This window comes from Branchiostoma floridae, chromosome 3, assembly GCF_000003815.2.
Source record: "Branchiostoma floridae strain S238N-H82 chromosome 3, Bfl_VNyyK, whole genome shotgun sequence".
Classification (NCBI taxonomy): domain Eukaryota; kingdom Metazoa; phylum Chordata; class Leptocardii; order Amphioxiformes; family Branchiostomatidae; genus Branchiostoma; species Branchiostoma floridae.
In genome coordinates this window covers 6,540,878-6,567,023 of record NC_049981.1, presented here as the reverse complement: position 1 = coordinate 6,567,023, position 26,146 = coordinate 6,540,878, and the positions used below count along the sequence as shown (strand labels likewise).

Genomic DNA, 26,146 nt, shown 5'->3' with positions numbered 1-26,146 from the left:
CACAGGTGATAGACCTACACGTGTGACGAATGCAGCAAGCAGTTCAGTCAACCTGGTCATCTGAAGATTCACATGCGGACTCCACAGGGGAGAAGCCCTTCAAGTGTGAGGAGTGCAGCAAGCAGTTCAGCGAGCTGGTTGCTCTGAAAAGACACGTGCGGACTCACACATGTGAGAAACCCTATACGTGTGAGGAGTGTAGCAAGCAGTTTTGTCAGCTGGGTGCGCTGAAAATCCACATGCGGACTCACACAGGTGAGAAACCCTACAGTTGTGAGGATTGCAGCAAGCAGTTCAGTGATCTGCGAAATCTTAAGAAACACATGCGGACTCACACAGGGGAGAAACCTTACAGTTGTGAGGAGTGCAGCAGGCAGTTCAGTCAGCTTGGAAATCTTAAGAAACACATGCGGACTCACACCGTCTAGGGGAAATCTCACAGGTGTGAAGATTACAATAGGCAGTTCTGCGAGCCAGGTGGGACAGTGAATCAGACAATTCAGATGACTTATACTAGTAATTAGCACGTTGTCAATAAAGTCACTTCAGTTTTGATGTGAAGGCAACAGCTTTTATGTTTTCTCCAGAAGTTTGGGTTTGTTTGACTGTTAGTTATGATCTACTGTTTACCGAGTCATGTTCTATCTGCATAACGTGACGTCACAAAAACGGTGGATGGCTCATTCCTGGACAAAGACTTGAGTTGGACTGTTGGAAATTTGGCCAAGTCCATTTTTTTGTGTTCAAAGTTACAGTTCAACTTTGACCCAGCATCTTGTTCAGCTATTCAGGTAAGTTGGTTCCACACGAATAGTTCAGTTGGTTGTTGTGTAATAGGATTTAGTTTCTAAAATGTTACTACATGTATTTTGTTGGAAGCGTTCCGTGTTCAATTTGATTTCCAATCTTTTAACTTCTATGATCATAAATCTTGTTTGATAGTTTTCTAAAAAACTAGAACTTTACATTTTAGCTAGAACGTAACTTTGATGGTAAACTAGAACTTTACATTGTTCTTGTAAACAAGTGTGTAAACTAATTGTTTATGTATCAGTCATTAACTTCTTATTAATTACGGTTTAACTTCTAATGTTTTTCTAACAAACAAGAACAGTTCGACTTATTATTATTTTTGTAGACTAGAACGTAACATTCATTTTGAAACTAGTTCTTATTATTGTTTTGTGTGTTCATTGACATACAATCACCAGCAGCAAGTCAATGTCTGCAAGATGTACCACCAAGAGGAGTAAACTTACAACCTGAGATGATGATCAATGTATTCTTATTTTCCTCTCCTAGGAATAGTACCCTATCCGCAGTGACCCCAGGCGAATCTCCGGAAGAAGGTTAAGGTATGGGCAAAAAAGTCCGGAGTGTCGACCGAAGGGTCACTGAACGGTCTACGAGCAGAGAATGGAAAAAAGGGCGGGAGGGCGGGTGTTTTAGTGCCCTTACTTCCCCAAACGTCCCACGTCTCTTGTGCAACACATCCACGGCAACGGGGACGGTCTGACAAAAGCTACACCAATCTTCTTGTCCGCGGCTGGATTAGCGAATGTTCGGTGGGCTGCCCTAAACTCATCCAACATCTTCTTCTTCTTCGCCGCATCCCAGCTACCTCCAAAGCGGGCTACCACAGCTTTCCAATTCCCGCTATCCAGTGTCTTACCAAAAGAATCTTACTTCATCCAAACCCCGCCAGACATTCTAGATCATTTGCCGCCCTATCTCTTTTCCCTTTTGGAACCGAGTTCAAAGCCATCCGCGGTAGAAGTATACCAGGCCTAGCCACCTCTCCCGCGCTTGACGAACGCAACAATAGACCCCTCTCCATGTTCCTAGTTCAAGATGTGTTGTTACCATCTCCAGGATGGTGTCAAGCTCTTGATGTCGCTTGACAAGTTTCTAAACCGTACGAAACCTCACAAAGTTCAGACGCATTATGGATTCAATTTAGTTCCCAGCTTCATAGGCCTGTCTTTCCATACCCTCTTCATATCTTTATACCATCCACTTAAAATCATACACCCTCAAGTCACTTCCGTCCATGTCCCTCAACTTCTATAAAGCTCCCCAGCTACCTCCGTCCGACCTCTCCGGCGTAGCTCGGCCAACATATGGGAATGAAAGGCGCAGGGCGTATAAAAGGTTCTATGCACAGGTGAGGATGTACAGGTGGTTAATGAGAGCACGTGGACTGCTCCCGACCAGGTGTCGCCTCTTAACGACGCGAAACCCGGTCAGAAGCAATCATGTGCCTCATTTGGAATAGTACCCTATCCGCAGTGACCCCAGGCGAATCTCCGGAAGAAGGTTAAGGTATGGGCAAAAAAGTCCTCCGTGGTCCCACCTCCATGCGCACCATCTCGGGCTTGTTTCATCACGTAAAGCTTTCCGAATCTTACCCACGTCTTGACTTCCACACCTTTCACCTTTCCTCAAACCTCAAACCTTTTCCCCACACCTCATTACTTTCCCCAAACCTCAACACTTTCCCATACCTAAACCAGCACAGCACGAAAACGAATATTTAAGCATACTTTCCGAGATACTTAAATGTAGCCTAAAGGTGGGAAAATATTTCCGCAGAGTTTACGGTATCGTAAAGACAACGGAAACCATGGTTTTACATTTCCGTAACCTTTCCGTATTCGTTAAGGCAGATTAAATACATGTAATATCTTTACATAACCTTTAAGCATCCTTATATGCGCCGTATATGAAACGGGTATTGCTTATGTACAGAAAACATCTACAGGCTTTGAACCGACCATACGTTCACATACAATCAGTTAACCTTCGCCTTTTTTTTTATTTTCGTGGTTCTCTAAGGTGGAAATTACCAATAGGAGATGATATATTTTCATTGCCCTTCCGTTACAATTGATCTCATTTTACATACTCTTATCAGTATAGGTCTATGGAGACCTCCCCCTTTTATGTATAGGTATGGTAGCGTTTATTTCTAAGAAGAGGCATTGCTTTTACCAAATTAAGAGTATTTTCCACTCAATATACCACATGCGCCGTTCAATAAAGCAGCGGCTTCAAATGAATAGCTCCTGCTGTGTTTGCGTGTTTAGTTTAACCAAGAAAAGTAAATATCCTGTGTGAAAGCTACATATAACAGATACAATCTTTCCGATATCTTTCCGTTACATTTGAGCTGACTTTACATAAAAGGGGGGAGGTTTAAGCAAACCTCCCCCCTTTTATGTATAGGCGGAAAAAAGATGTCGGAAAGGTAGCGTTAATCATTACTTGAAGAAGAGGCATTGCTTTTACCAAATTAAGAGTATTTTCCGCTCAATATACCACATGCGCCGTTCACTTAAGCAGCGGCTTCAAATGAATAGTGTTTGCGTGTTAAGTTTAACCAAGAAAAGCAAATCTCCTTTGTGAAAGTTACATATAACAGATACAATCTTTCCGATGTCTTTCCGTTACATTTGAGCTGACTTTACATAAAAGGGGGAGGTTTAAGCAAACCTCCCCCCTTTTATGTATAGGTGGAAAAAAGATGTCGGAAAGGTAGCGTTAATCATTATTTGAAGAAGAGGCATTATTTTCCGCTCAATATACCACATGCGCCCTCACTAACGCAGCAGCTTCGCCTGAATAGCCCCTGCTGTGTTAACGTGTTGAGTTTAACCAAGATAAGCAACATTTGCTCCTGGTTAAAACTTACATATAGCAGATACAATTTTTGGAATGTATAGGTACTAGGTGCAAACGGAAAGGTAGCGTTAATTATTATTCTTAAAAGAGGCATTGCTTTTACCAAATTACGAGTATTTTCCACTCAATATACCACATGCGCCTCTCACTAAAGTAGCGACCTCGCCTGAATAACTCATTCTGTGTTAGCGTGTTTGACGAAACCAGGAAAATCAAAATATCCTCATGGAACATATGGTATATTTCCAATGTCTTTACGTTACCATTGAGCTCACTTTACACAAAAAGATGCTATGTACAGGTGCAAGAAAGATGTCGGAAAGGTAGCGTTTACTTTTTCCAGTAGTATCGTATGTTACCGATATCGTTCCGTTACCTTTGCCTTTGAGCTTACTTTTCAGAAAACTCTCTGAACTTTCTTTACAGAGGTGGAGATTGATAGTTACAGAAAAAGATGTTGGAGAGGTAGCGTTGAAAGCAAGGAAATTAAATATTTAACCTCCTTGTTGAAAGGAAACAACAGTCGCCGGGAGGACTGGGTACATGCCCCCGAAGATTGGTGGTCATAATTACGGCATGTTCCCGTTCAGGGTAAGAGGACTAGTACTGGGCGGCCTGTGCAGTATGTCGCTCGCGGGTGGCTGTGCCTTGCAGCTTGGCATCCCGACGACATAGCGTCCTCACTACGCGGTAACGTATCATGGGAATATAGCGGGTTTGCTGTTTATATAATTGTACAAAAAAACTTTCTTATCATCTGGAAGAACATTTATTATCTACAAGCAATAATCACGTTCTCCCAGAAAGGCTGGTATTTTCTAGTGTGGTAACAGTTGTGTTTAGCTTAACATTGGCTAAACAGCGTACAAAGGGGATGGTGTTTTTCAAATTCAAATTTATTCGCCGTCAACTATGAATAACGAACAACGCGGCATTGAATTTCTAATTAGCAGCTCCCAGAAGAGGCCAGTCATGTGATAGGGCGTTATCCAATGACAGACAAAGGTGGGTTTTTTAAACCTAACGAATATACCATAATTTATAGAAGAAACCAGTTTGCAGGGCGTCTGTTTCGGGACAAGTCAAGAAGGAGCCTTGGATCCGTTTCAACACACGGATTATCGGCGTGGCTTTGCCGCAAATGGATTCGAACGGAACTACAGGACGGAACGGACATAACCATAGGACACTCAAGGCTTGCCAGAAACGGAGTATGTTGGAGAGTCTTCAAAGGGGCACAACTCAGGGTGAATTCAAGACTGTGTCATCTTGACCAGCATAAGTTGGCGGAGATATGGAGAGCACGGCCTGTTCATCACAAAACAGTACCCGTCTTCGGGAATCTCAGCGGATTTTTCCTAATGTGATGGCCAGATGGAACTATGCTGCTTGAAATGATGTCTTTCCAGGCGTATCGCCCGACACTGGACTCCAAATTGTGGACTTAAATGTAGCGGAGATTCGTGCATGGATATTGTACACCGATTGTTCCCTCGGTCGACCAATCCAAGTCCACAATTGGACTCACAAGATAGTTTAGACGGCAAAGCCATAGATACCGGTGTAGGTATGATTCACACCAAATAAGACACGCATACCCGATGCAAAAGTTCCAATTTAAGCCACAAAAAACACATAAAGCCTACCTAAAGATGCAGAAAGGTTTAAACTTACGCCGCCTTTACTAAAAATAAATGACAACTATAGTCCAAGGAAAGATCACGGAAAGCGTTCGGATAAGTACGTTTCTGCACTTCTTCGCGTGCCTTTCAGGGTGTGTAAACGACACATAAACGTGGGGAAATCGTGACGGAAATCGACTGTAAATGTGGTCAAAAGATCACGGAAAGGTCTTAAGAAACGCGTGCTTTCCGCCCGTATAGGTTACGAAAAACTGTCATTAACGACGCCTTTAAGCGTCTAATAGTTGCGGAAAGGCACGTGAAGGAGTGCCGAAACGTACATATAAGTGCATTAAAGGGAATCTTTACGTTCACGGATAGATGTCGTTAAGTTGCGGAAAGGGTGCAGAAAGGTCTTAATAAACGCATACTTTCCTCCCGTATAGGTTACGAAAAACTGTCATTAACGACGCCTTTAAGCGTCTAATAGTTGCGGAAAGGCACGTGAGGAGTGCATATAAGTACATATAAGTGCCAACGTAAAGGTAACATTAAAGGGGATCTTTACGTTCGCGGATAGATGACACCTTTCACCTTTCCTCAAACCTCAAACCTTTTCCCCACACCTCATTACTTTCCCCAAACCTCAACACTTTCCCATACCTAAACCAGCTATTATCGCAGACTCCGAAGTTGTCTTTATTTCCTTTCGCTGTCCACAAAAGCACGTCATCGCCTCCCTGTCTAGCACTACATTTAAACTCGTCTTACTGATATCTTCACCGACAACACTCTCTCGGATTGTGCATATGTACTAGTTCTCACTCATGAGACAAAGCCACCGTCCAAACTTCTTTTTTTTTTGGTTTTATCACACTTGTGGGCGGAAAAAACGACGCATCACAGTACCTATCTTTCACGTCCTGCGTTCAACAAACGCCAGGTTGAGCTTCCGTTAACCCTCACCAAAGTTAATTATAACGGTTTGCCCACGCACTGACGAGAGCACCTCTTGTCTAGGAGAACCCAAACAATTCTGCTTACAATCCCAACGAAAAGTCGTTATGAAGTCACTTTTCCTACGAACATGGGCACTGTCTGCCCGGGGTGATACCCTGCCTTTCATATGGATCTTCTCTTGCAGTTTTTGCAGTCACCGGGTCGCTGTAATACCCAATCCCCATCCTGAGTGGAAGTTGATGGCAAAATTCCATTCCAAACCATCTGACATTGCCAATTACTTTACCAACAACTAGTACTATATTGACAAAAACAAAACTTACAGAACAGATATTGATCTTCCAATCCAACTGTGACTGAACTGAATTGAACAACATAATATATCTGGAGGCCTACCTAAATACCATCACATATTCCATTCGACTTTGTAAGAACGTGCCAGCTGACAACCTTCAAGCAGAAGCTCTCTTGTGCCAAATGGATTTAGAAGCATCTGGTGCTAAATGTTGGGCTTCTGGTGTACGCAACTCTCTGGAGAAAATGTGGCTATGCTTTCGTCTGGCAAAAACGCCAAGTCAACAGTCTCAAGTACACCTCAAATTATTTCACTAATCTATCAGGGCTGAAAGGATATTTATTTCCCGACCTTTCTATCTGAAATCCACAACAATAAAAGAGCTGCGACTACGAAAAATAAACTACGAACATACCGATTATCAAAACAATCTTATAACGAAGAAGAATATCTTAAGATTACCAATTTATGCCACGGATCTAAAATCACAAAACTAAGAATCAGTCGTCACAAATTACGAATCTAATCAGGAAGAAATAACCACAGTCCTCTAGAGCAAAGAAACTGCCTTTTTTTTTTAGTTTAGGTAAAGTAGAAGATGAAGTACAATTTACTGTGGAATGTCCGTTGTATGATAGCAATAGGAGCATCCTATTTGACTATGTGTCAAGTAAATATCCCCACTTCATACACTTGAAGGACAAGGAGAACTTTTATTCCTGACAGCTTTTGATAAACCAACCCTAATTAACCATACAGCTAGCTACATTTATGCAATTACCAAGAAGCAAGAGGAAATCGAATGTACTAGAATAGATTAGATGCATATCTGCATATGTAGACGTGTGTGATTGTTTCCATTGCTGCATATATATATAACCGTTACCATATGACCTGTACTTAGCCCAGTGGGGCAAAAATGTGCCATAAAATTCTTCATTCACTTATGTCACATAAAGAATGCCGTCTGAAATTAATTCAAGACAATTAGTAGAGATGGCATTCTGGGGCTGCTGACTGACATACCTATACCAGCATCATGCGCTGTGGACCATATGGAAAACAGATTAATGAGATTGCCATATTTGTATATAACCGCACCTGTGCACCCCATTGTCAATCAGTCACTAATCCCCGGCCTTTTCCCCAGTCAATGGAGAGACACAAAAGTACGCCCCCTCCCTAAGAATTCCAGAACGCGACTGACTGGAAAAAACAGCCGGCCAACCAGGCTACTTTCAGTGTTGAGGTGCGAGCAAAGTGTTCGAAAGAGTTGTTCATGATTTTGCGCTATTATAACTTAAACGATATTGTGTCAACTGCATAACCCGCTTACCATCCTAATCGCTCGACCACATCTGCCTTGGTTAATATGAGAGATGACTGGCTGTCAGTCATGGAAAGAGGGGAGCTTGTTGGAGTTGAATATACAAATTTAGCGCTGCGTTTGATCTTGTTACTGACAGTACTCTCCTTGTCGCGGCCAAACCTAACGTGTTATAAATCATGGCCGACGATTTGAACCCAGAAGGAAGATTATTACAAACAAACCAGAAGCCCACCCACTGAAAACCAAGCAGCGTCCTAGATTCTGGATGTATCGAGATGTGGTCGTAGCTCGACTTATCATCGCACTTCGTTTGAAACGTGTTTGGCCTAACATACTTGGTAACGTCGACCAACTTATCTAAGACAAACGGGCAATCCTTATAATGAATGAATTCAGATATCTCTGATCACAACACAAACGAGGCTTAGCCGGATCCACCGTTAAGAGCATTATTAGGTAGGGTGGTGCGCCTTCACCTACCTTCCCCCAAAATTTAGATTGCGCCCGTTTCCAGCCTATCCAATAATGGAAAGGAAGCAATAAACTTCACAAAAGATTTACAATACATGTTGTTAACAAACACTTGCGGCTCAGGAAAGTCTACCTTAATTCGATTTCCCCGAAACTTGCCTTTAAATGGAGTAATGAACTTGTACACGTCTACCCCTTTATTCACCCACTCTAAGAGCATATCCTTATCTGGATGGTCGGCCAAAATCAATTTCCACTCCGCAGTATGATGGCCTAATTGGCCTGCTATAAAAGAATTAGGGTCTGTAAACTTGACCATAGCTGGACTCGCTTGCACAGACCCCGACGCGATATCCTGCACACCTGGAGCACTAGGGTTGGAATCATCCCACGGCTCACCTCGGAAGTCGACAAATCGGAGTTGTCGCTGTTGCGCCCGCTGCGCCGCCGACTCAGGGTCGAACGGATCTTGATATTCCCAGTCAGGAAAAGACCAATCGCGTCTAGCAAGTTTCCGCTCACCGAACTGCTAGATAGCAAGAGAGGAAACCTTAACTCTCTTGAAAACTGTAACCATAAACAGCGACAACACTCGAGCCAACCAAGGTCAGCCCTGAGACGAACCTCAACCCTTGGTTAAGGGCCTACGTAAGTAGAGGGTTGTTAGTAACCCGGCGAAGTTCGAAACAGGATTGAGAGGAAGGACGAGGCCACGAATACACAAATGGTCACCTTAAAATTATTATGGAGAACTAAGACAGAACCGAAAAATTTTGTTGCACTGCTTTGCCAAAGATCGATTAGAGTTGCAACTCCAATACCACGCACCCATCCCGCTTCTAAAGCCTGAAGGGGTTCTCAAGAACTGCACAGCCAAGGAATTCCTCTTACTTCCCCTTGCTCAGCTTAACTTCAACCGATGCCGGTAAACCGACCGTAACATGCACCGTTTTACGCAGAGACTTAGCTTCTTTAGTAAATGCCAATGGCAGTAAAAAACGAGAACGAAGATTTCTTCGTCCTCCTTAGGGCCAAGCGCTCCCAGGACCATTCTCCCTAGATTCGGATGATACTCATAACCAAACGTCTGATTCCATACCTTAAGTGTCCCAAAGATTCTAAACACCTGAACCTGCAACGGCACGCGCTCCTCAAACACTGAATCAACTTATCTATATTTGTATTCATAATCAGGGTGGATAAACACTGCTTACCAGGGAGACCCTGGGTACACGCATATATAGAGTTTAAACACTATTTTTATACTAGTATACCTAACCAAGACAAGTCCACCCTGCAAGAAACACAATCATACCACTTCTCACAGTTGTTATCCGCACCGAATCGTAAAACAGGGCCTATGGATTAAAAGTCGGATTCAGAAGTTTCTTAAATGAGTGGTGAGTTGTGGCCACTCTAACCACAGCTTGCAATTCCCTCCAAACAAATACACCTATGTAAGAAGATTTTTTTTTTCTACGGCCGGATGCGAGTTTGACCGTAGGGACCTGCAATGATTCATTTAAGAGTCTGCCCATTTTTGTACTTCAAACATGGTAGAAGATGACGTGCACTTCACTGTTGATTGTGATATGTATGACAAGATAGAAATGCGCTATCTTTTTATAAAGAAAGTAGCTTCCCTCACTTTAGACACATGAATAGCACTGACAAGTTTATAATCCTCATATGCTTTGACAAACCAACCATAGCTAAACCAATACAGTCCTACAGTTTCACAATCACCAAGACGCGAGAAGAAGCCGAACTTCTGTGTAGAGTAGATTTGTGATACTATTATAGTATACCAATCCATGTTATGTCTTGTTGCGACCTGTACTTGGCTCGTTTAACCAACAATGTACAATAAATGACTACAATCATTCATTCATTAAAAAATGAAACCACTACCCGATATCTAGCAGAAAACACAAAATTCAAAACTTCTGTTTCTTGACTCGTATCTAGGTACATTAGTTGTCAGTCTATTCCATCCAGCCACCTCTCAGTACTGTTGCAATCAGTATTCAAAACAACATTTCTTGTAACCGACTTTGAAGAGTACTATCTGACCTTCAGTGGTTAAGTAGCTTGGCATGTCATCTATGTACAATATGAAATATAACAGTCCGAGCACGGCCCCTTGTAGGACGCCGTCTGCAATGAAAGACAATCACTAGTAGTGCCACCTACGACTGCTACCTGGCACCTGTTTGACTGAAACCCCAACAATTTATTAGAGTAGAATAGAATTCTTCTGGCAAAGGTAGGAACCCCTGTTCCTATTTAGGCCACTCACTCATTCTCAAAACACTGTCATCCCTGATAACTGCAGATTATCCAGGGCTTTTAAGATGTAGTGTGACCTGTGTTGCCTCAAGTGGTTATCCAGTCTCTCTTCAGAACAGTTTACGCTTGGAGATGTCACCACAGATTTTGGTAGCTTATTCCACCACGAGATAACCCTGATACAGAAGAAGTGTGTCCTTCTATTACTTCTCGATCGGCGCTTTTTTCTTAATCCGGAAACAGTGTTGTTCGAGTGTTCTTAATTAGCTCAAAATGACATATAGTGTTTATGAGATCTCCTCTGATTCTCCTAAAGACCAATGTTGGTGATTTCAGAGCCTTCAAACTCTCTTCAACGGTTAACCTACTAGGGCCGAGGACTCTCTTAGGCTCTTTCGGATCTTTTCAAGTTCCAGGACCTGCTTCAATGTATAGGATGACCATGTTGGAGCCTCGTACTCTTGACTAGTTGAATACCAGGGACTTATTGACTTATATAGGAGAAAGAACACCACCTTGTCTATAAATGCAAAATGTTCTCCAATGAGTCCTGCAATCTTATTTGTCTTAATACATATGTAAGATATGTGCTTACTGAAACTCAGTTCCCTGTCAATGGTGATGCCCAAGTGCTTTTCCTGCTGCGTAAACTCCATTAGGGTACAAGTAACATTGCGGTACATTAACTATCTCGGGGTGTCCTTTTTCCAGCTTATCACTGTGTATTTCATAGTGTGGACACATTCTGATCTTTTTCATCAACACAAACTCTTTGTCTACTCTCTGACAGCAAAGATTCTATCCAACTTAAAGTATATTTAATCGACCTCCTGCACGAATTAGAGCAAAGGTTGGAGCCGTCCCAAGGCTGACCTTTACGATTGAGCTGCCAAACATTCAACTTAACATCCCTAAAAACTCCCAAACACAGACGCCACTTGTCACCAGACACCAGGTAGGTCTGCACGACCAACGAGAAAACAAACGAAAATGACAATGCAGCTTAACCGGACTACTACTAGAAACGACACATCGCAATCCAACCAAGGTCAGCCCGGGGACGGAACACCAACCCCTGGTTAGGGGCAGACCAACGTCAAGGGTTCTTAGTGACCCCGGTGCCCGTAGCAAGACTGAGAGGATGGATCCTCATGTACTTGAGTATAGATTAGACGCAAAAATGCACACAAAAAATGTAAATGAATAAGTTACCAACGTTACCAGTATATGGATGTTGCCAGGTGATACGACTTAGCCCAGCGCGACAAAAAATGCAACTAACGGTTGCAATCATTCATAACACTGCGAGCACACCCTTCGCCAAATTTACACGCCAATCTGCACCATGAAAATTTCAATCAAACCCTCGGCCAATATCCAAATCAAGTTTTACGTAAAAGATGCGAAGTCGAACTGCCGAAAACACATGCCAAATCATAACGGCGCGAGCACTGCATTTGCCAAAATCAAAAAACAATCTGCGCCAATAAAAATTCACACGTCTTCTTCTTCTTTGTGTTCTGGCAGGCACCAAGTCAAACCATAACTTTGCGAGCACACCATTCGCCAAAATCACAAGTTTTCTCCTTCTTCTTTGCGTTTCTGTGGTTACCATGTCCAACCAAAAGATTACGAGCACAAATTCGTCAAATTCACATGTCTTCTTTTTCTTCTTCTTTTTTTTTTTCTGTGGCCACCCTATCAAACAAAAACACTTCCATTATCTGCAAAGATGGAAGGATGCCTACTACTACTACTACTACTTCTTTGTGTTTCTGTGGCCACCATATATCAAACCCAAAGACTACGAGCACAAAGTTCGCCAAATTCACATGTGGGGCCAGCCACCATATCAAACCCAAACACTGCGAGCAAACCATTCGCCAAATTCACATGTCTTCCTCTTCTTATATGTGTCTCTGTGGTCCCATAACATTAAAACCATAGCACTGCGAGCAAACCATTCGCCAATATCCGAAACGACTGCATCATACGAGCTAATTACCCCGAAAACGTGTTTAACTCCAAAGCTTCGAGCATGCCAATCACCAAATTAACATATCAAACTAAGTAATGCGAAAACATTTATCACCGAAATAACATACCGGCCTGCACGGCTGTGAAAATACCACTCACTTCGTGAAACTACTACTGTCAACCAAACGAGAACAATTTACGAACGGAAGTCAACATGGCAAAACCGCACAAACTAGGGAAAAAGAAAAATCAAACGCTCCTAATGTCACCTCACAAATGTGTGCTCCAAAATCCTGTGCGTTCCTGAAGTTCTTGGCCCTGTAGAGTTCCTCGCCTAACGCGGGCAGAATGGGTTGAAAAGAGCCGGCAGGACGTACGAGCAGGCAAGCGGGAAGCGGGGTGGGAGGGCAGGCGGGCACAGCTAGCCAAAACGATGAACTCAGGCGAACCAGCACCAAGCCCGACCTCTCCGGCGTAGCTCGGCCAACATATGGGAATGAAAGGCGCAGGGCGTATAAAAGGTTCTATGCACAGGTGAGGATGTACAGGTGGTTAATGAGAGCACGTGGACTGCTCCCGACCAGGTGTCGCCTCTTAACGACGCGAAACCCGGACAGAAGCAATCATGTGCCTCATTTGGAATAGTTGTTATATTTCAGCCATGCCACAGGTATTGTGAAATATATTGCATTCGTAGTTATATTTTAATCCAAACATAGATTGAAATATATTGTTTTTGTCGCGTCTCATCTCCTTGTTCTTCTTCTCCTACCAAATCTGATTTGAAGAAAGAATAAAACTAGAGTTCCACGAACACATACCTTTGCCAATTAAACCAGGTTTGTTATGTTGAATGATGTTTGTAGTCATAAATGTGTTACTCATTACACTTTATTTTATATGCCTGGAGTTGGTTCATAACATTTCGCCATTGCTTATACACATCCGATCCCTATTTACATACTAATATTAAATTGTATCAAGCATCACTTAACCTATTAAGCTACCAAAAATCATGATGATCCTTTCATCCCTTCTTGACTTATTCTCTTTCAAAGTAGGAAACTAAACCGGCTCCTGCAGTTCAAGAAAAGACGTTTAGCGGACTCAAACATGTCTCTCTGCCATCTTTCTCAGTTACATATGTGACAAGTTTGAAAGTGCTATCACGGAATGCAGTGGATTTACCAACTTTCCTTGTTAATTATGCAAATTAGCTGTTAATTTGCATAACTAGTATCTCATTATGTAATTTTTTACTTAGGCTATCTACATACCAAAAATCATGACGCTCCGTCAACACGTTCATATTTTCCATTAATTATGCAAATGAGATCATCATCTGCATAATTAATATGTATTGATATTTCTTTCTTTCTCAGCTACAAATGTGACAAGTTTGAAAGTCCTATAAAGGAATGCAGTGGATTTACACACTTTCCTCATTTATTATGCAAATTAGCTGTCGATTTGCATAATTAGAATTCCATCATGTAAGTCTTCCCTATGGCTACCTACATACCAAAAATCATGACGATCCGTCAACACGTTCATATTTTGTCATTAGTTATGTAAATGAGGCCGTCATTTGCATAATTAATATGCATTCATATTTCTCTCTTTCTCATCTATATATGTGACAAGTTTGAAAGTCCTATCATGAAATTCAGTGGATTTATAAACTTTCCTCATTAATTATGCAAATTAGTTACTGATTTGCATAATTAGTATTCTATTTTGTACATTGTTACTTGGGCTATCTACATACCAAAAATCATGACGATCCATCTACACGTTCTCGAGTTATTCTCGTCCAAATTTTGAAAGGAAGTCGGCGACTGCAGTTCCAAACAAGCCGCTAGGGGGTCCAAACTTACAGCACTTAAGGGCTATCAAGGGCTACCAAGGGCTATCTACCACTCAAAAATCATAACCACAGCATGTCCAGAAGACGAGATATCAAAAATTGAGATTCTGCTGCAGTACCTTAGCAAGCCGCTAGGGGGCCCATAATCGAACTTGACCTTCGTTTTCCCGACCCCTACCCACCTACTAAATATTATCGGGATCCATCCAAGGCTTCTTGAGTTATACTGTTAACACACACACAGACAGACCCATAAGCCCAAAAAACATAACCTTAGCCATTCTGGCAAAGGTAAAGATAGAACATGATCAAATCACCGTACTAAAGGAGCCCATAGACATTGCCAAAAACAAGATCCCAGCATCATGTTTTTGCCACAATACCTGAACATCCAGTTCCGTCAGCGCGACCATCTCCGGTATATCCTGTGTTACAGGTACAAGTTGCGTCCAGTGAAGGGGCGGGGTTATCTGTGCAGGTGGCCTGGGCGTGGCACGGGTTGGGCGAGTTCGAGCAGACATTGGTGTCTGGACAAGGACAATTGAAATAGAATAAAGACGTATGATAAAAACATGATTTGAAGAAAGAATAAAAAGATAGAACATGATCAAATCACCGTACTAAAGGAGCCCATAGACATTGTCATAAACAATATCCCAGCATCATGTTTTTGACACAATACCTGAACATCCAGTTCCATCAGCGCGACCATCTCCTGTATATCCTGTGTTACAGGTACAAGTTGCGTCCAGTGAAGGGGCGGGGTTATCTGTGCAGGTGGCCTGGGCGTGGCACGGGTTGGGCGAGCAGGCGTTGATGTCTGGAGTTTGCAGTAAAAACAAGGTATTGAGCATATTATATCTCACCAAAAATATCTAGAATTCAAAATTATGAGCATGTCATGACCGGAACAAGAGATTCGAAGCTTCTGCCCGGTACACCAGGCTCCCGCTAGGAAGTCCAAATTAAAATTTTGTCTCCGTTCTGCTAATATATACAAAAGACTACCCGTACACTAAACGTCATTGAATTTGTACGTTATTTGCACATATTGTAATCCCGTGAACAATTTCATATCATATTGATAACTTTGCTCTGGTATTACTGTTGATTTGTTGATTGTAAATCTCGGCATAATTCAGTTTTACTGCAAAGCCGATTTGATACATGTTTTTATCAATAAACCAAATACTACTACTGTTACATAAAAGATGAACACTTCAGTACGTCTAAGCTTTCACTCCACCATACCTAGGTATGGTACGGAGTGAAATGTTGTTATATTTCAGCCATGCCACAGGTATTGTGAAATATATTGCATTCGTAGTTATATTTCAATCCAAACATAGATTGAAATATATTGTTTTTGTCGCGTCTCATCTCCTTGTTCTTCTTCTCCTACCAAATCTGATTTGAAGAAAGAATAAAACTAGAGTTCCACGAACACATACCTTTGCCAATTAAACCAGGTTTGTTATGTTGAATGATGTCTGTAGACATAAATGTGTTACTCATTACATTTTATTTTATATGCCTGGAGTTGGTTCATAACATTTCGCCATTGCTTATACACATCCGAACCCTATTTACATACTAATATTAAATTGTATCAAGCATCACTTAACCTATTAAGCTACCAAAAATCATGATGATCCTTTCATCCCTTCTTGACTTATTCTCTTTCAAAGTAGGAAACTAAACCGGCTCCTGCAGTTCAAGAAAAGACGTTTAGCGGACTCAAACATGTCTCTCTGCCATCTTTCTCAGTTACATATGTGACAAGTTTGAAAGTGCTATCACGGAATGCAGTGGATTTACCAACTTTCCTTGTTAATTATGCAAATTAGCTGTTAATTTGCATAACTAGTATCTCATTATGTAATTTTTTACTTAGGCTATCTACATACCAAAAATCATGACGCTCCGTCAACACGTTCATATTTTCCATTAATTATGCAAATGAGATCATCATCTGCATAATTAATATGTATTGATATTTCTTTCTTTCTCAGCTACAAATGTGACAAGTTTGAAAGTCCTATAAAGGAATGCAGTGGATTTACACACTTTCCTCATTTATTATGCAAATTAGCTGTCGATTTGCATAATTAGAATTCCATCATGTAAGTCTTCCCTTTGGCTACCTACATACCAAAAATCATGACGATCCGTCAACACGTTCATAGTTTGTCATTAGTTATGTAAATGAGGCCGTCATTTGCATAATTAATATGCATTCATATTTCTCTCTTTCTCATCTATATATGTGACAAGTTTGAAAGTCCTATCATGAAATTCAGTGTATTTATAAACTTTCCTCATTAATTATACAAATTAGTTACTGATTTGCATAATTAGTATTCTATTTTGTACATTGTTACTTGGGCTATCTACATACCAAAAATCATGACGATCCATCTACACGTTCTCGAGTTATTCTCGTCCAAATTTTGAAAGGAAGTCGGCGACTGCAGTTCCAAACAAGCCGCTAGGGGGTCCAAACTTACAGCACTTAAGGGCTATCAAGGGCTACCAAGGGCTATCTACCACTCAAAAATCATAACCACAGCATGTCCAGAAGACGAGATATCAAAAATTGAGATTCTGCTGCAGTACCTTAGCAAGCCGCTAGGGGGCCCATAATCGAACTTGACCTTCGTTTTCCCGACCCCTACCCACCTACTAAATATTATCGGGATCCATCCAAGGCTTCTTGAGTTATACTGTTAACACACACACAGACAGACCCATAAGCCCAAAACATAACCTTAGCCATTCTGGCAAAGGTAAAGATAGAACATGATCAAATCACCGTACTAAAGGAGCCCATAGACATTGCCAAAAACAAGATCCCAGCATCATGTTTTTGCCACAATACCTGAACATCCAGTTCCGTCAGCGCGACCATCTCCTGTATATCCTGTGTTACAGGTACAAGTTGCGTCCAGTGAAGGGGCGGGGTTATCTGTGCAGGTGGCCTGGGCGTGGCACGGGTTGGGCGAGTTCGAGCAGACATTGGTGTCTGGACAAGGACAATTGAAATAGAATAAAGACGTATGATAAAAACATGATTTGAAGAAAGAATAAAAAGATAGAACATGATCAAATCACCGTACTAAAGGAGCCCATAGACATTGTCATAAACAAGATCCCAGCATCATGTTTTTGCCACAATACCTGAACATCCAGTTCCGTCAGCGCGACCATCTCCTGTATATCCTGTGTTACAGGTACAAGTTGCGTCCAGTGAAGGGGCGGGGTTATCTGTGCAGGTGGCCTGGGCGTGGCACGGGTTGGGCGAGCAGGCGTTGATGTCTGGAGTTTGCAGTAAAAACAATTGAAATAGAATAAAGACGTATGATAAAAACATGATTTGAAGAAAGAATAAAAAGATAGAACATGATCAAATCACCGTACTAAAGGAGCCCATAGACATTGTCATAAACAAGATCCCAGCATCATGTTTTTGCCACAATACCTGAACATCCAGTTCCGTCAGCGCGACCATCTCCTGTATATCCTGTGTTACAGGTACAAGTTGCGTCCAGTGAAGGGGCGGGGTTATCTGTGCAGGTGGCCTGGGCGTGGCACGGGTTGGGCGAGCAGGCGTTGATGTCTGGAGTTTGCAGTAAAAACAAGGTATTGAGCATATTATATCTCACCAAAAATATCTAGAATTCAAAATTATGAGCATGTCATGACCGGAACAAGAGATTCGAAGCTTCTGCCCGGTACACCAGGCTCCCGCTAGGAAGTCCAAATTAAAATTTTGTCTTCGGTCTGCTAATATATACAAAAGACTACCCGTACACTAAACGTCATTGAACTTGTACGTTATTTGCACATATTGTAATCCCGTGAACAATTTCATATCGTATTGATAACTTTGCTCTGGTATTACTGTTGATTTGTTGATTGTAAATCTCGGCATAATTCAGTTTTACTGCAAAGCCGATTTGATACATGTTTTTATCAATAAACCAAATACTACTACTGTTACATAAAAAATGAACACTTCAGTACGTCTAAGCTTTCACTCCACCATACCTAGGTATGGTACGGAGTGAAATGTTGTTATATTTCAGCCATGCCACAGGTATTGTGAAATATATTGCATTCGTAGTTATATTTCAATCCAAACATAGATTGAAATATATTGTTTTTGTCGCGTCTCATCTCCTTGTTCTTCTTCTCCTACCAAATCTGATTTGAAGAAAGAATAAAACTAGAGTTCCACGAACACATTCCTTTGCCAAATAAACCAGGTTTGTTGTGTAGATTGATGTCTGTAGACATAAATGTGTTACTCATTACATTTTATTTTATATGCCTGGAGTTGGTTCATAACATTTCGCCATTGCTTATACACATCCGATCCCTATTTACATACTGATATTAAATTGTATCAAGCATCACTTAACCTATTAAGCTACCAAAAATCATGATGATCCTTTCATCCCTTCTTGACTTATTCTCTTTCAAAGTAGGAAACTAAACCGGCTCCTGCAGTTCAAGAAAAGACGTTTAGCGGACTCAAACATGTCTCTCTGCCATCTTTCTCAGTTACAAATGTGACAACTTTGAAAGTGCTATCACGGAATGCAGTGGATTTACCAACTTTCCTTGTTAATTATGCAAATTAGCTGTTAATTTGCATAACTAGTATCTCATTATGTAATTTTTTACTTAGGCTATCTACATACCAAAAATCATGACGCTCCGTCAACACGTTCATATTTTCCATTAATTATGCAAATGAGATCATCATCTGCATAATTAATATGTATTGATATTTCTTTCTTTCTCAGCTACAAATGTGACAAGTTTGAAAGTCCTATAAAGGAATGCAGTGGATTTACACACTTTCCTCATTTATTATGCAAATTAGCTGTCGATTTGCATAATTAGAATTCCATCATGTAAGTCTTCCCTTTGGCTACCTACATGGCAAAAATCATGACGATCCGTCAACACGTTCATATTTTGTCATTAGTTATGTACATGAGCCGTCATTTGCATAATTAATATGCATTCATATTTCTCTCTTTCTCATCTATATATGTGACAAGTTTGAAAGTCCTATCATGAAATGCAGTGGATTTATAAACTTTCCTCATTAATTATGCAAATTAGTTACTGATTTGCATGATTAGTATTCTATTTTGTACATTGTTACTTGGGCTATCTACATACCAATAATCATGACGATCCATCTACACGTTCTCGAGTTATTCTCGTCCAAATTTTGAAAGGAAGTCGGCGACTGCAGTTCCAAACAAGCCGCTAGGGGGTCCAAACTTACAGCACTTAAGGGCTATCAAGGGCTACCAAGGGCTATCTACCACTCAAAAATCATAACCACAGCATGTCCAGAAGACGAGATATCAAAAATTGAGATTCTGCTGCAGTACCTTAGCAAGCCGCTAGGCGGCCCATAATCGAACTTGACTTTTGTTTTCCCGACCCCTACCCACCTACCAAATATTATCGGGATCCATCCAAGGCTTCTTGAGTTATACTGTTAACACACACACAGACAGACCCACAAGCCCAAAACATAACCTTAGCCATTCTGGCAAAGTTAAAGATAGAACATGATCAAATCACCGTACTAAAGGAGCCCATAGACATTGCCAAAAACAAGATCCCAGCATCATGTTTTTGCCACAATACCTGAACATCCAGTTCCATCAGCGCGACCATCTCCTGTATATCCTGTGTTACAGGTACAAGTTGCGTCCAGTGAAGGGGTGATATCTGTGCAGGTGGCCTGGGCGTGGCACGGGTTGGGCGAGCACACTACATGGTGCATAAATGTGAAAATTATGTGAATTTAGTGCACGATGCCAAGAAAATGTGATATAATGTGACTTCCTTTAGAAAAACGTGAAACCCAAAATGTGATTTATTTTCAAAATGTGAATCGTCAAATGTTTTTCTATGTGAAATAATGTGACCCTTCGAAAAATGTGAATCGATTATGTGAAATCGCACAACCCAAAAACGTGACCCAAAAAATGTGAATGTAAAATGTGTTAAAATGTGAAGGGATGTGAAACGGTTTTATTCTGCAAACTGGACGGAGGCGAATGTGAAATTATGTGAAGTTGAAATCACATATTTTCACATAACAGATCAAAATGTTATTTTATGTGAACGTGTTTCACATAATTTCACATTTGCCGGTGTCCTAGCTAATAATGTGATTTTATGTGAAAAAATTACAACATATCACAACATATAGGTTTCCACGTGTTTCCAAAATATGCATTTAGCATGCAAACACTTCTCAAATATTTTAAGTATTGCATGTACATGCATATGCTTGTCTTGTCATAAACCACGGACTTCGTACGCGGTCAAGACAAAAGCTGTCTTTTTAATTCCACGTCGCTCTTGTATGGGTTAAATATTTGTAGACTGTTGTTGTTACAATATGCGTTGTAAGCGATACAAAGCTTTGCGCAAAGTTATTCTGTGTCATATTTATCATCTACTGTTTAGTCAAAACAAAAGCTGTGAAAAACTCCCCACTCCCCTCGCGTGCCACTGCTATTCTGCCGATTAACTAATTTACAACTGAAAGCACCGAATTTCACTACCATTCACGTATGGTTTGACGGCTACGCCCAACTGCTCCTTTATGTACCACCTAAGAGTTAAGAAGATTCAAGAAGTTAGTGATCTGTTAGTTGAAACGTATCGGCCCAGTTTGTAAAAACAGTCTGTTCAAAAGATCTTGTATAAACATTATGATCAGTTAGAATTAGAAATCTTAGCATGGGCAATCGGCCTCGGAATTGTTGTTGTTGTTGTTTTGCAACAAAGAGGAAATGCAGTACAGTGGTGCCAAAATCTAGTCTCTACCAGACTCCGGATCGCTGGAAAATCGTAGAAATGGAACAAATAGAGGAGTAAGCCGGCCAGAGGAATAAACCGGCCAGGGAACAGCACGCGATCTACCTAGGATCGCGAGCTGTTCCCTGGCCGATTATATTCCTCTCTATAAGTTGTTCCATTTCTACGATTTTCCAGCGATCCGGAGTCTGGTAGAGACTACCAAAATCAACGAAACTGGCACTCGAGTCAATTCAAAGGCACCGATCCACCAGATAATGGCACCCCGCTGCGCTCATAAAAGACCCCCGTCGGCCCTTCCGGTCATCCTTAGAGCAGACCTACGGGGCCTTGCCTGATGAGTTAGACCTACCGTCCAAATCATACCCTCCATATCAACCTTTAAATCATCAAAATCCGCCAATGCGATCCGGAGATATGAATGTGTGAATGTTGACACATCTGCCATATTCTATTGCCAATATCGTCGCTAAGGCCGTTGCTAAGGCCGTTGCTAAGGAGGTTTTGGATCATACTCCACAACAAAACTGCTATGCAGAACAAACTTTTCCGATGTATTTTGCTTTGGTTATCTCAGTAGAAGTCTAAGGAGAAAAGTTGTTATGTTTATTGTTAAATAGATGCAGGAATACTGTTTTCTAACGTCATTTTTTTCAGAATCTGTTAGCAAAACTGTTGTTAAGGCCGTTGCTAAAGGGGTATTCAGTCATGTTTCAAGCAAAATACAACAGTTCAGAGTCAAGATTTCTGGCACATTCTGCTCATGCCATCTCGTAAACCATGCATAACTTATATACTTTAATTGTTTGATTGATTGATTGGTTGGTTGGAAATATTAATTGGGGCTCTGCATGGGGGATATAAGGATACTTGAAAAGAATTATGCTGATTTGACATATTTTATTGTTCCTCCCTAATGTCGCTAAGTAGGTACCTTATTAAATCGCCGCGTATATCTACTGCTATGTTGAACACAATGAAAAGGGCTCTGCATGGGGGTTATCAGGACACCAGAAATGTGATTACACAGGACACATGGATCCAAACTCACACGGATCTGCATGGGGGTTATCAGGGCACTAGAAATGTGATACCATGTATACAAAACTGTGTTAAATACAACATATTACCAAAGACTGAACTGCCAAAGATTGCCAAATATGATCTCCGACAAACATCTACTAACGTTAGAATGAAACAGTATATGGGATCTAAAAAAAAAAAGTTTGCACATGGGTCTGCATGGTATTTAAATTACAAGTTACATGGTAACAGAGCTTTTTTATATAAACAATTTATTTAGAAAGACCAATTAACAAACGCAATGTGAATAACAAAAGGAAAATCTTATTAGGTTTGTGTACATTGCTTGATAAAGTAGGATCAGTATACTACCAGTGCGAAGGCCGATGGAGTATCCACCTTGGTAGGTTGTGAGTTTGATTCCTGACAGTGTCATAACAAAGTAACTTTAAAAAAAGTTGGACACAATGCCTTATCTCCCTACCACGCAACATTTAGGAAAGAGTGTGATAGCATTACACACACTAACAATAACACAAACAGTAGACTGGCCCCCCGCTTAATACATGTATGCACCAGTGTGTGGCCCAAGGGCTTATAGGAACGGTGGTAAGCAACGTCAACTGTAAGAACTGACTCACAAACAACCCTAGGCATGAGATTAATAATTGAGATTGTATCTGGAGGATGTGCTGAGATAGACAGTAGTCTTTCTAAAGTACAAAACACAGAGGAACACTCGAGTTGACTATGCTTCGACTTGAACAATTACATTCAGCCACTTACAGTTGGAAGTCCAATTTGCTAGGAGGAGTTTACCAGGATCTTGCCAGTCTTCTTTGCAACAGGAAGATAAACAATTAGCTCTAGTTGTCATGGACTGGGCCATGAAACATTAATTCCTTTCATTAAAATCCAGAGAGCAGATGACAGACTTATCTAAAAAGCGCGGAAGGAGCTGGCACGTGGCTGCAGTAATCACACAGGGGGACGATGGCAAGTATGATGTGAAGAATTTTGTGCATTTTTTTAGTAGTGGGCATGGACCTAGGCGCCCCTATCCCGAATTTCAAGTCGTTTTCAATGTCAAGACACAAGAAGGCAAAAATGTACGTTTTTGGTCTCAAAATAAACAAATAATCCCTTAAAGTCATTTTGAAGTGAGAGTGCACATTACTAGATACAGCTGACTGTGAGCAACAATCAAGTGAAACTGTTTACTATTATGTTGCAGCAACTGATAGAAACTGATACAATTTGATCAGTGTATCATAAACACTGGTTTAAATTTCAGGAGCGACCCTTCTTATTATTATTAGGCCACAGCAAGTAAATTTTATGGATGACATCCGCGCGCTCATTAATTTTCGGCTGATTTCAGAAAAAAAAAAGATTTTCTTTCTTCTTCATGGATGGTCAGATAGACAAAAATTGGTAAATGAGTTCTGTTGTAACCAAATAATTGTATATAGAATTGGCACTAGATAGGTAGCATTGACTGTAGTTGCAGAAGTGAAACTTACTGGATAGTTGTAAGAGTGGCACCAATATGGAAGTCATGAGTGTACATGTAGATGCCAACATGGTTAGTGATACCAGTTTACCACACTGGTGTCACTTTTACTACACTACACTAAGTGCATTTCTTTAATATAGGAATGAATGCCTTGTTGGTCGTGATGCCATAGTTTGTCAGTTCAATTCTTGTTACAACGTTTATGGTGTCTATTTTGAAAATTTGCCATCTTGTTTTTTTTTACCCGTCTTGTTTTTTTTTCGCCCTACCTCATTATTTTTGCAGTTTGCAGAGGATGTCTTCCATTAAATTTACTTGTTGTGGCCTTAGGATATAGCTAAGTACTATACTCTTATTTTGGGCCATGAATATCTCTAGATCGAAGTTGTGAAACTGTTGATCACTTACCGCCACAGTAGACCAGGCTGCACGCAGGAACTATGGGGAGTTTATACACGAAGTAGCCGCCGCTGCAGGCCCGCACCTGGATTGTTGTTTGCCTGAAACAGGGGTTACCGCTCCAGGACGCACACACCTGGCGGGAGACTTCACCGTCAGCAAGGGTGGGATGTTGCCCGTTCATCCACATCGGGGCGTCGGTACCGCACCTGTAGTTGCTGGGTGGTGCCTGTGTCGGCATGGCATTTCCCGCAGCACCCGTGAAGCGGTACCACTCTCCAGCAAACCCACGGTCACACATATTTTGGTTACCATCGTTGACCTGTTGGACGTTCCGCCATGCCTCATTCAGTTCAATGTAGTCGCTGGGCGAGCAGGCTGGAGTTTGCAGTAAAAACAAGGTATTGAGCATATTATACCTCACCAAAAATATCTAGAATTCAAAATTATGAGCATGTCATGACCGGAACAAGAGATTCGAAGCTTCTGCCCGGTACACCAGGCTCCCGCTAGGAAGTCCAAATTAAAATTTTGTCTCCGGTCTGCTAATATATACAAAAGACTACCCGTACACTAAACGTCATTGAACTTGTACGTTATTTGCACATATTGTAATCCCGTGAACAATTTCATATCGTATTGATAACTTTGCTCTGGTATTACTGTTGATTTGTTGATTGTAAATCTCGGCATAATTCAGTTTTACTGCAAAGCCGATTTGATACATGTTTTTATCAATAAACCAAATACTACTACTGTTACATAAAAAATTAACACTTCAGTACGTCTAAGCTTTCACTCCACCATACCTAGGTATGGTACGGAGTGAAATGTTGTTATATTTCAGCCATGCCACAGGTATTGTGAAATATATTGCATTCGTAGTTATATTTCAATCCAAACATAGATTGAAATATATTGTTTTTATCGCGTCTCATCTCCTTGTTCTTCTTCTCCTACCAAATCTGATTTGAAGAAAGAATAAAACTAGAGTTCCACGAACACATACCTTTGCCAAATAAACCAGGTTTGTTATGTAGAATGATGTCTGTAGACATAAATGTGTTACTCATTACATTTTATTTTATATGCCTGGAGTTGGTTCATAACATTTCGCCATTGCTTATACACATCCGATCCCTATTTACATACTGATATTAGATTGTATCAAGCATCACTTAACCTATTAAGCTACCAAAAATCATGATGATCCTTTCATCCCTTCTTGACTTATTCTCTTTCAAAGTAGGAAACTAAACCGGCTCCTGCAGTTCAAGAAAAGACGTTTAGCGGACTCAAACATGTCTCTCTGCCATCTTTCTCAGTTACATATGTGACAAGTTTGAAAGTGCTATCACGGAATGCAGTGGATTTACCAACTTTCCTTGTTAATTATGCAAATTAGCTGTTAATTTGCATAACTAGTATCTCATTATGTAATTTTTTACTTAGGCTATCTACATACCAAAAATCATGACGCTCCGTCAACACGTTCATATTTTCCATTAATTATGAAAATGAGATCATCATCTGCATAATTAATATGTATTGATATTTCTTTCTTTCTAAGCTACAAATGTGACAAGTTTGACAGTCCTATAAAGGAATGCAGTGGATTTACACACTTTCCTCATTTATTATGCAAATTAGCTGTCGATTTGCATAATTAGAATTCCATCATGTAAGTCTTCCCTTTGGCTACCAACATACCAAAAATCATGACGATCCCGTCACACGTTCATATTTTGTCATTAGTTATGTAAATGAGCCGTCATTTGCATAAATAATATGCATTCATATTTTCTCTCTTTCTCATCTATATATGGGACCAAGTTTGAAAGTCCTATCATGAAATTCA

General features: G+C 40.8%; 2 protein-coding genes across 2 annotated transcripts in view; one reads left to right on the top strand and one right to left on the bottom strand.

The window, feature by feature from the left end:
- LOC118411187 overlaps nucleotides 1-64 on the top strand; it is a 4,644-nt gene extending 4,580 nt beyond the window's left edge. The window contains exon 4 of the mRNA XM_035813266.1: nucleotides 6-64. Within this exon, the coding sequence (XP_035669159.1) occupies nucleotides 6-64 (59 nt within the window). The remainder of the gene's footprint in view (nucleotides 1-5) is intronic.
- Nucleotides 65-14,855: 14,791 nt separating this feature from the next.
- LOC118411186 (neurogenic locus notch homolog protein 1-like) overlaps nucleotides 14,856-26,146 on the bottom strand; it is a 19,268-nt gene continuing 7,977 nt past the window's right edge. The window contains exons 5-11 of the mRNA XM_035813264.1: nucleotides 24,298-24,666; nucleotides 20,166-20,291; nucleotides 17,971-18,108; nucleotides 17,670-17,807; nucleotides 17,371-17,514; nucleotides 15,175-15,312; nucleotides 14,856-15,019 (exon numbers count right to left, since the gene is read on the bottom strand). Of these exons, the coding sequence (XP_035669157.1) occupies nucleotides 14,856-15,019; nucleotides 15,175-15,312; nucleotides 17,371-17,514; nucleotides 17,670-17,807; nucleotides 17,971-18,108; nucleotides 20,166-20,291; nucleotides 24,298-24,666 (1,217 nt within the window). The remainder of the gene's footprint in view (nucleotides 15,020-15,174; nucleotides 15,313-17,370; nucleotides 17,515-17,669; nucleotides 17,808-17,970; nucleotides 18,109-20,165; nucleotides 20,292-24,297; nucleotides 24,667-26,146) is intronic.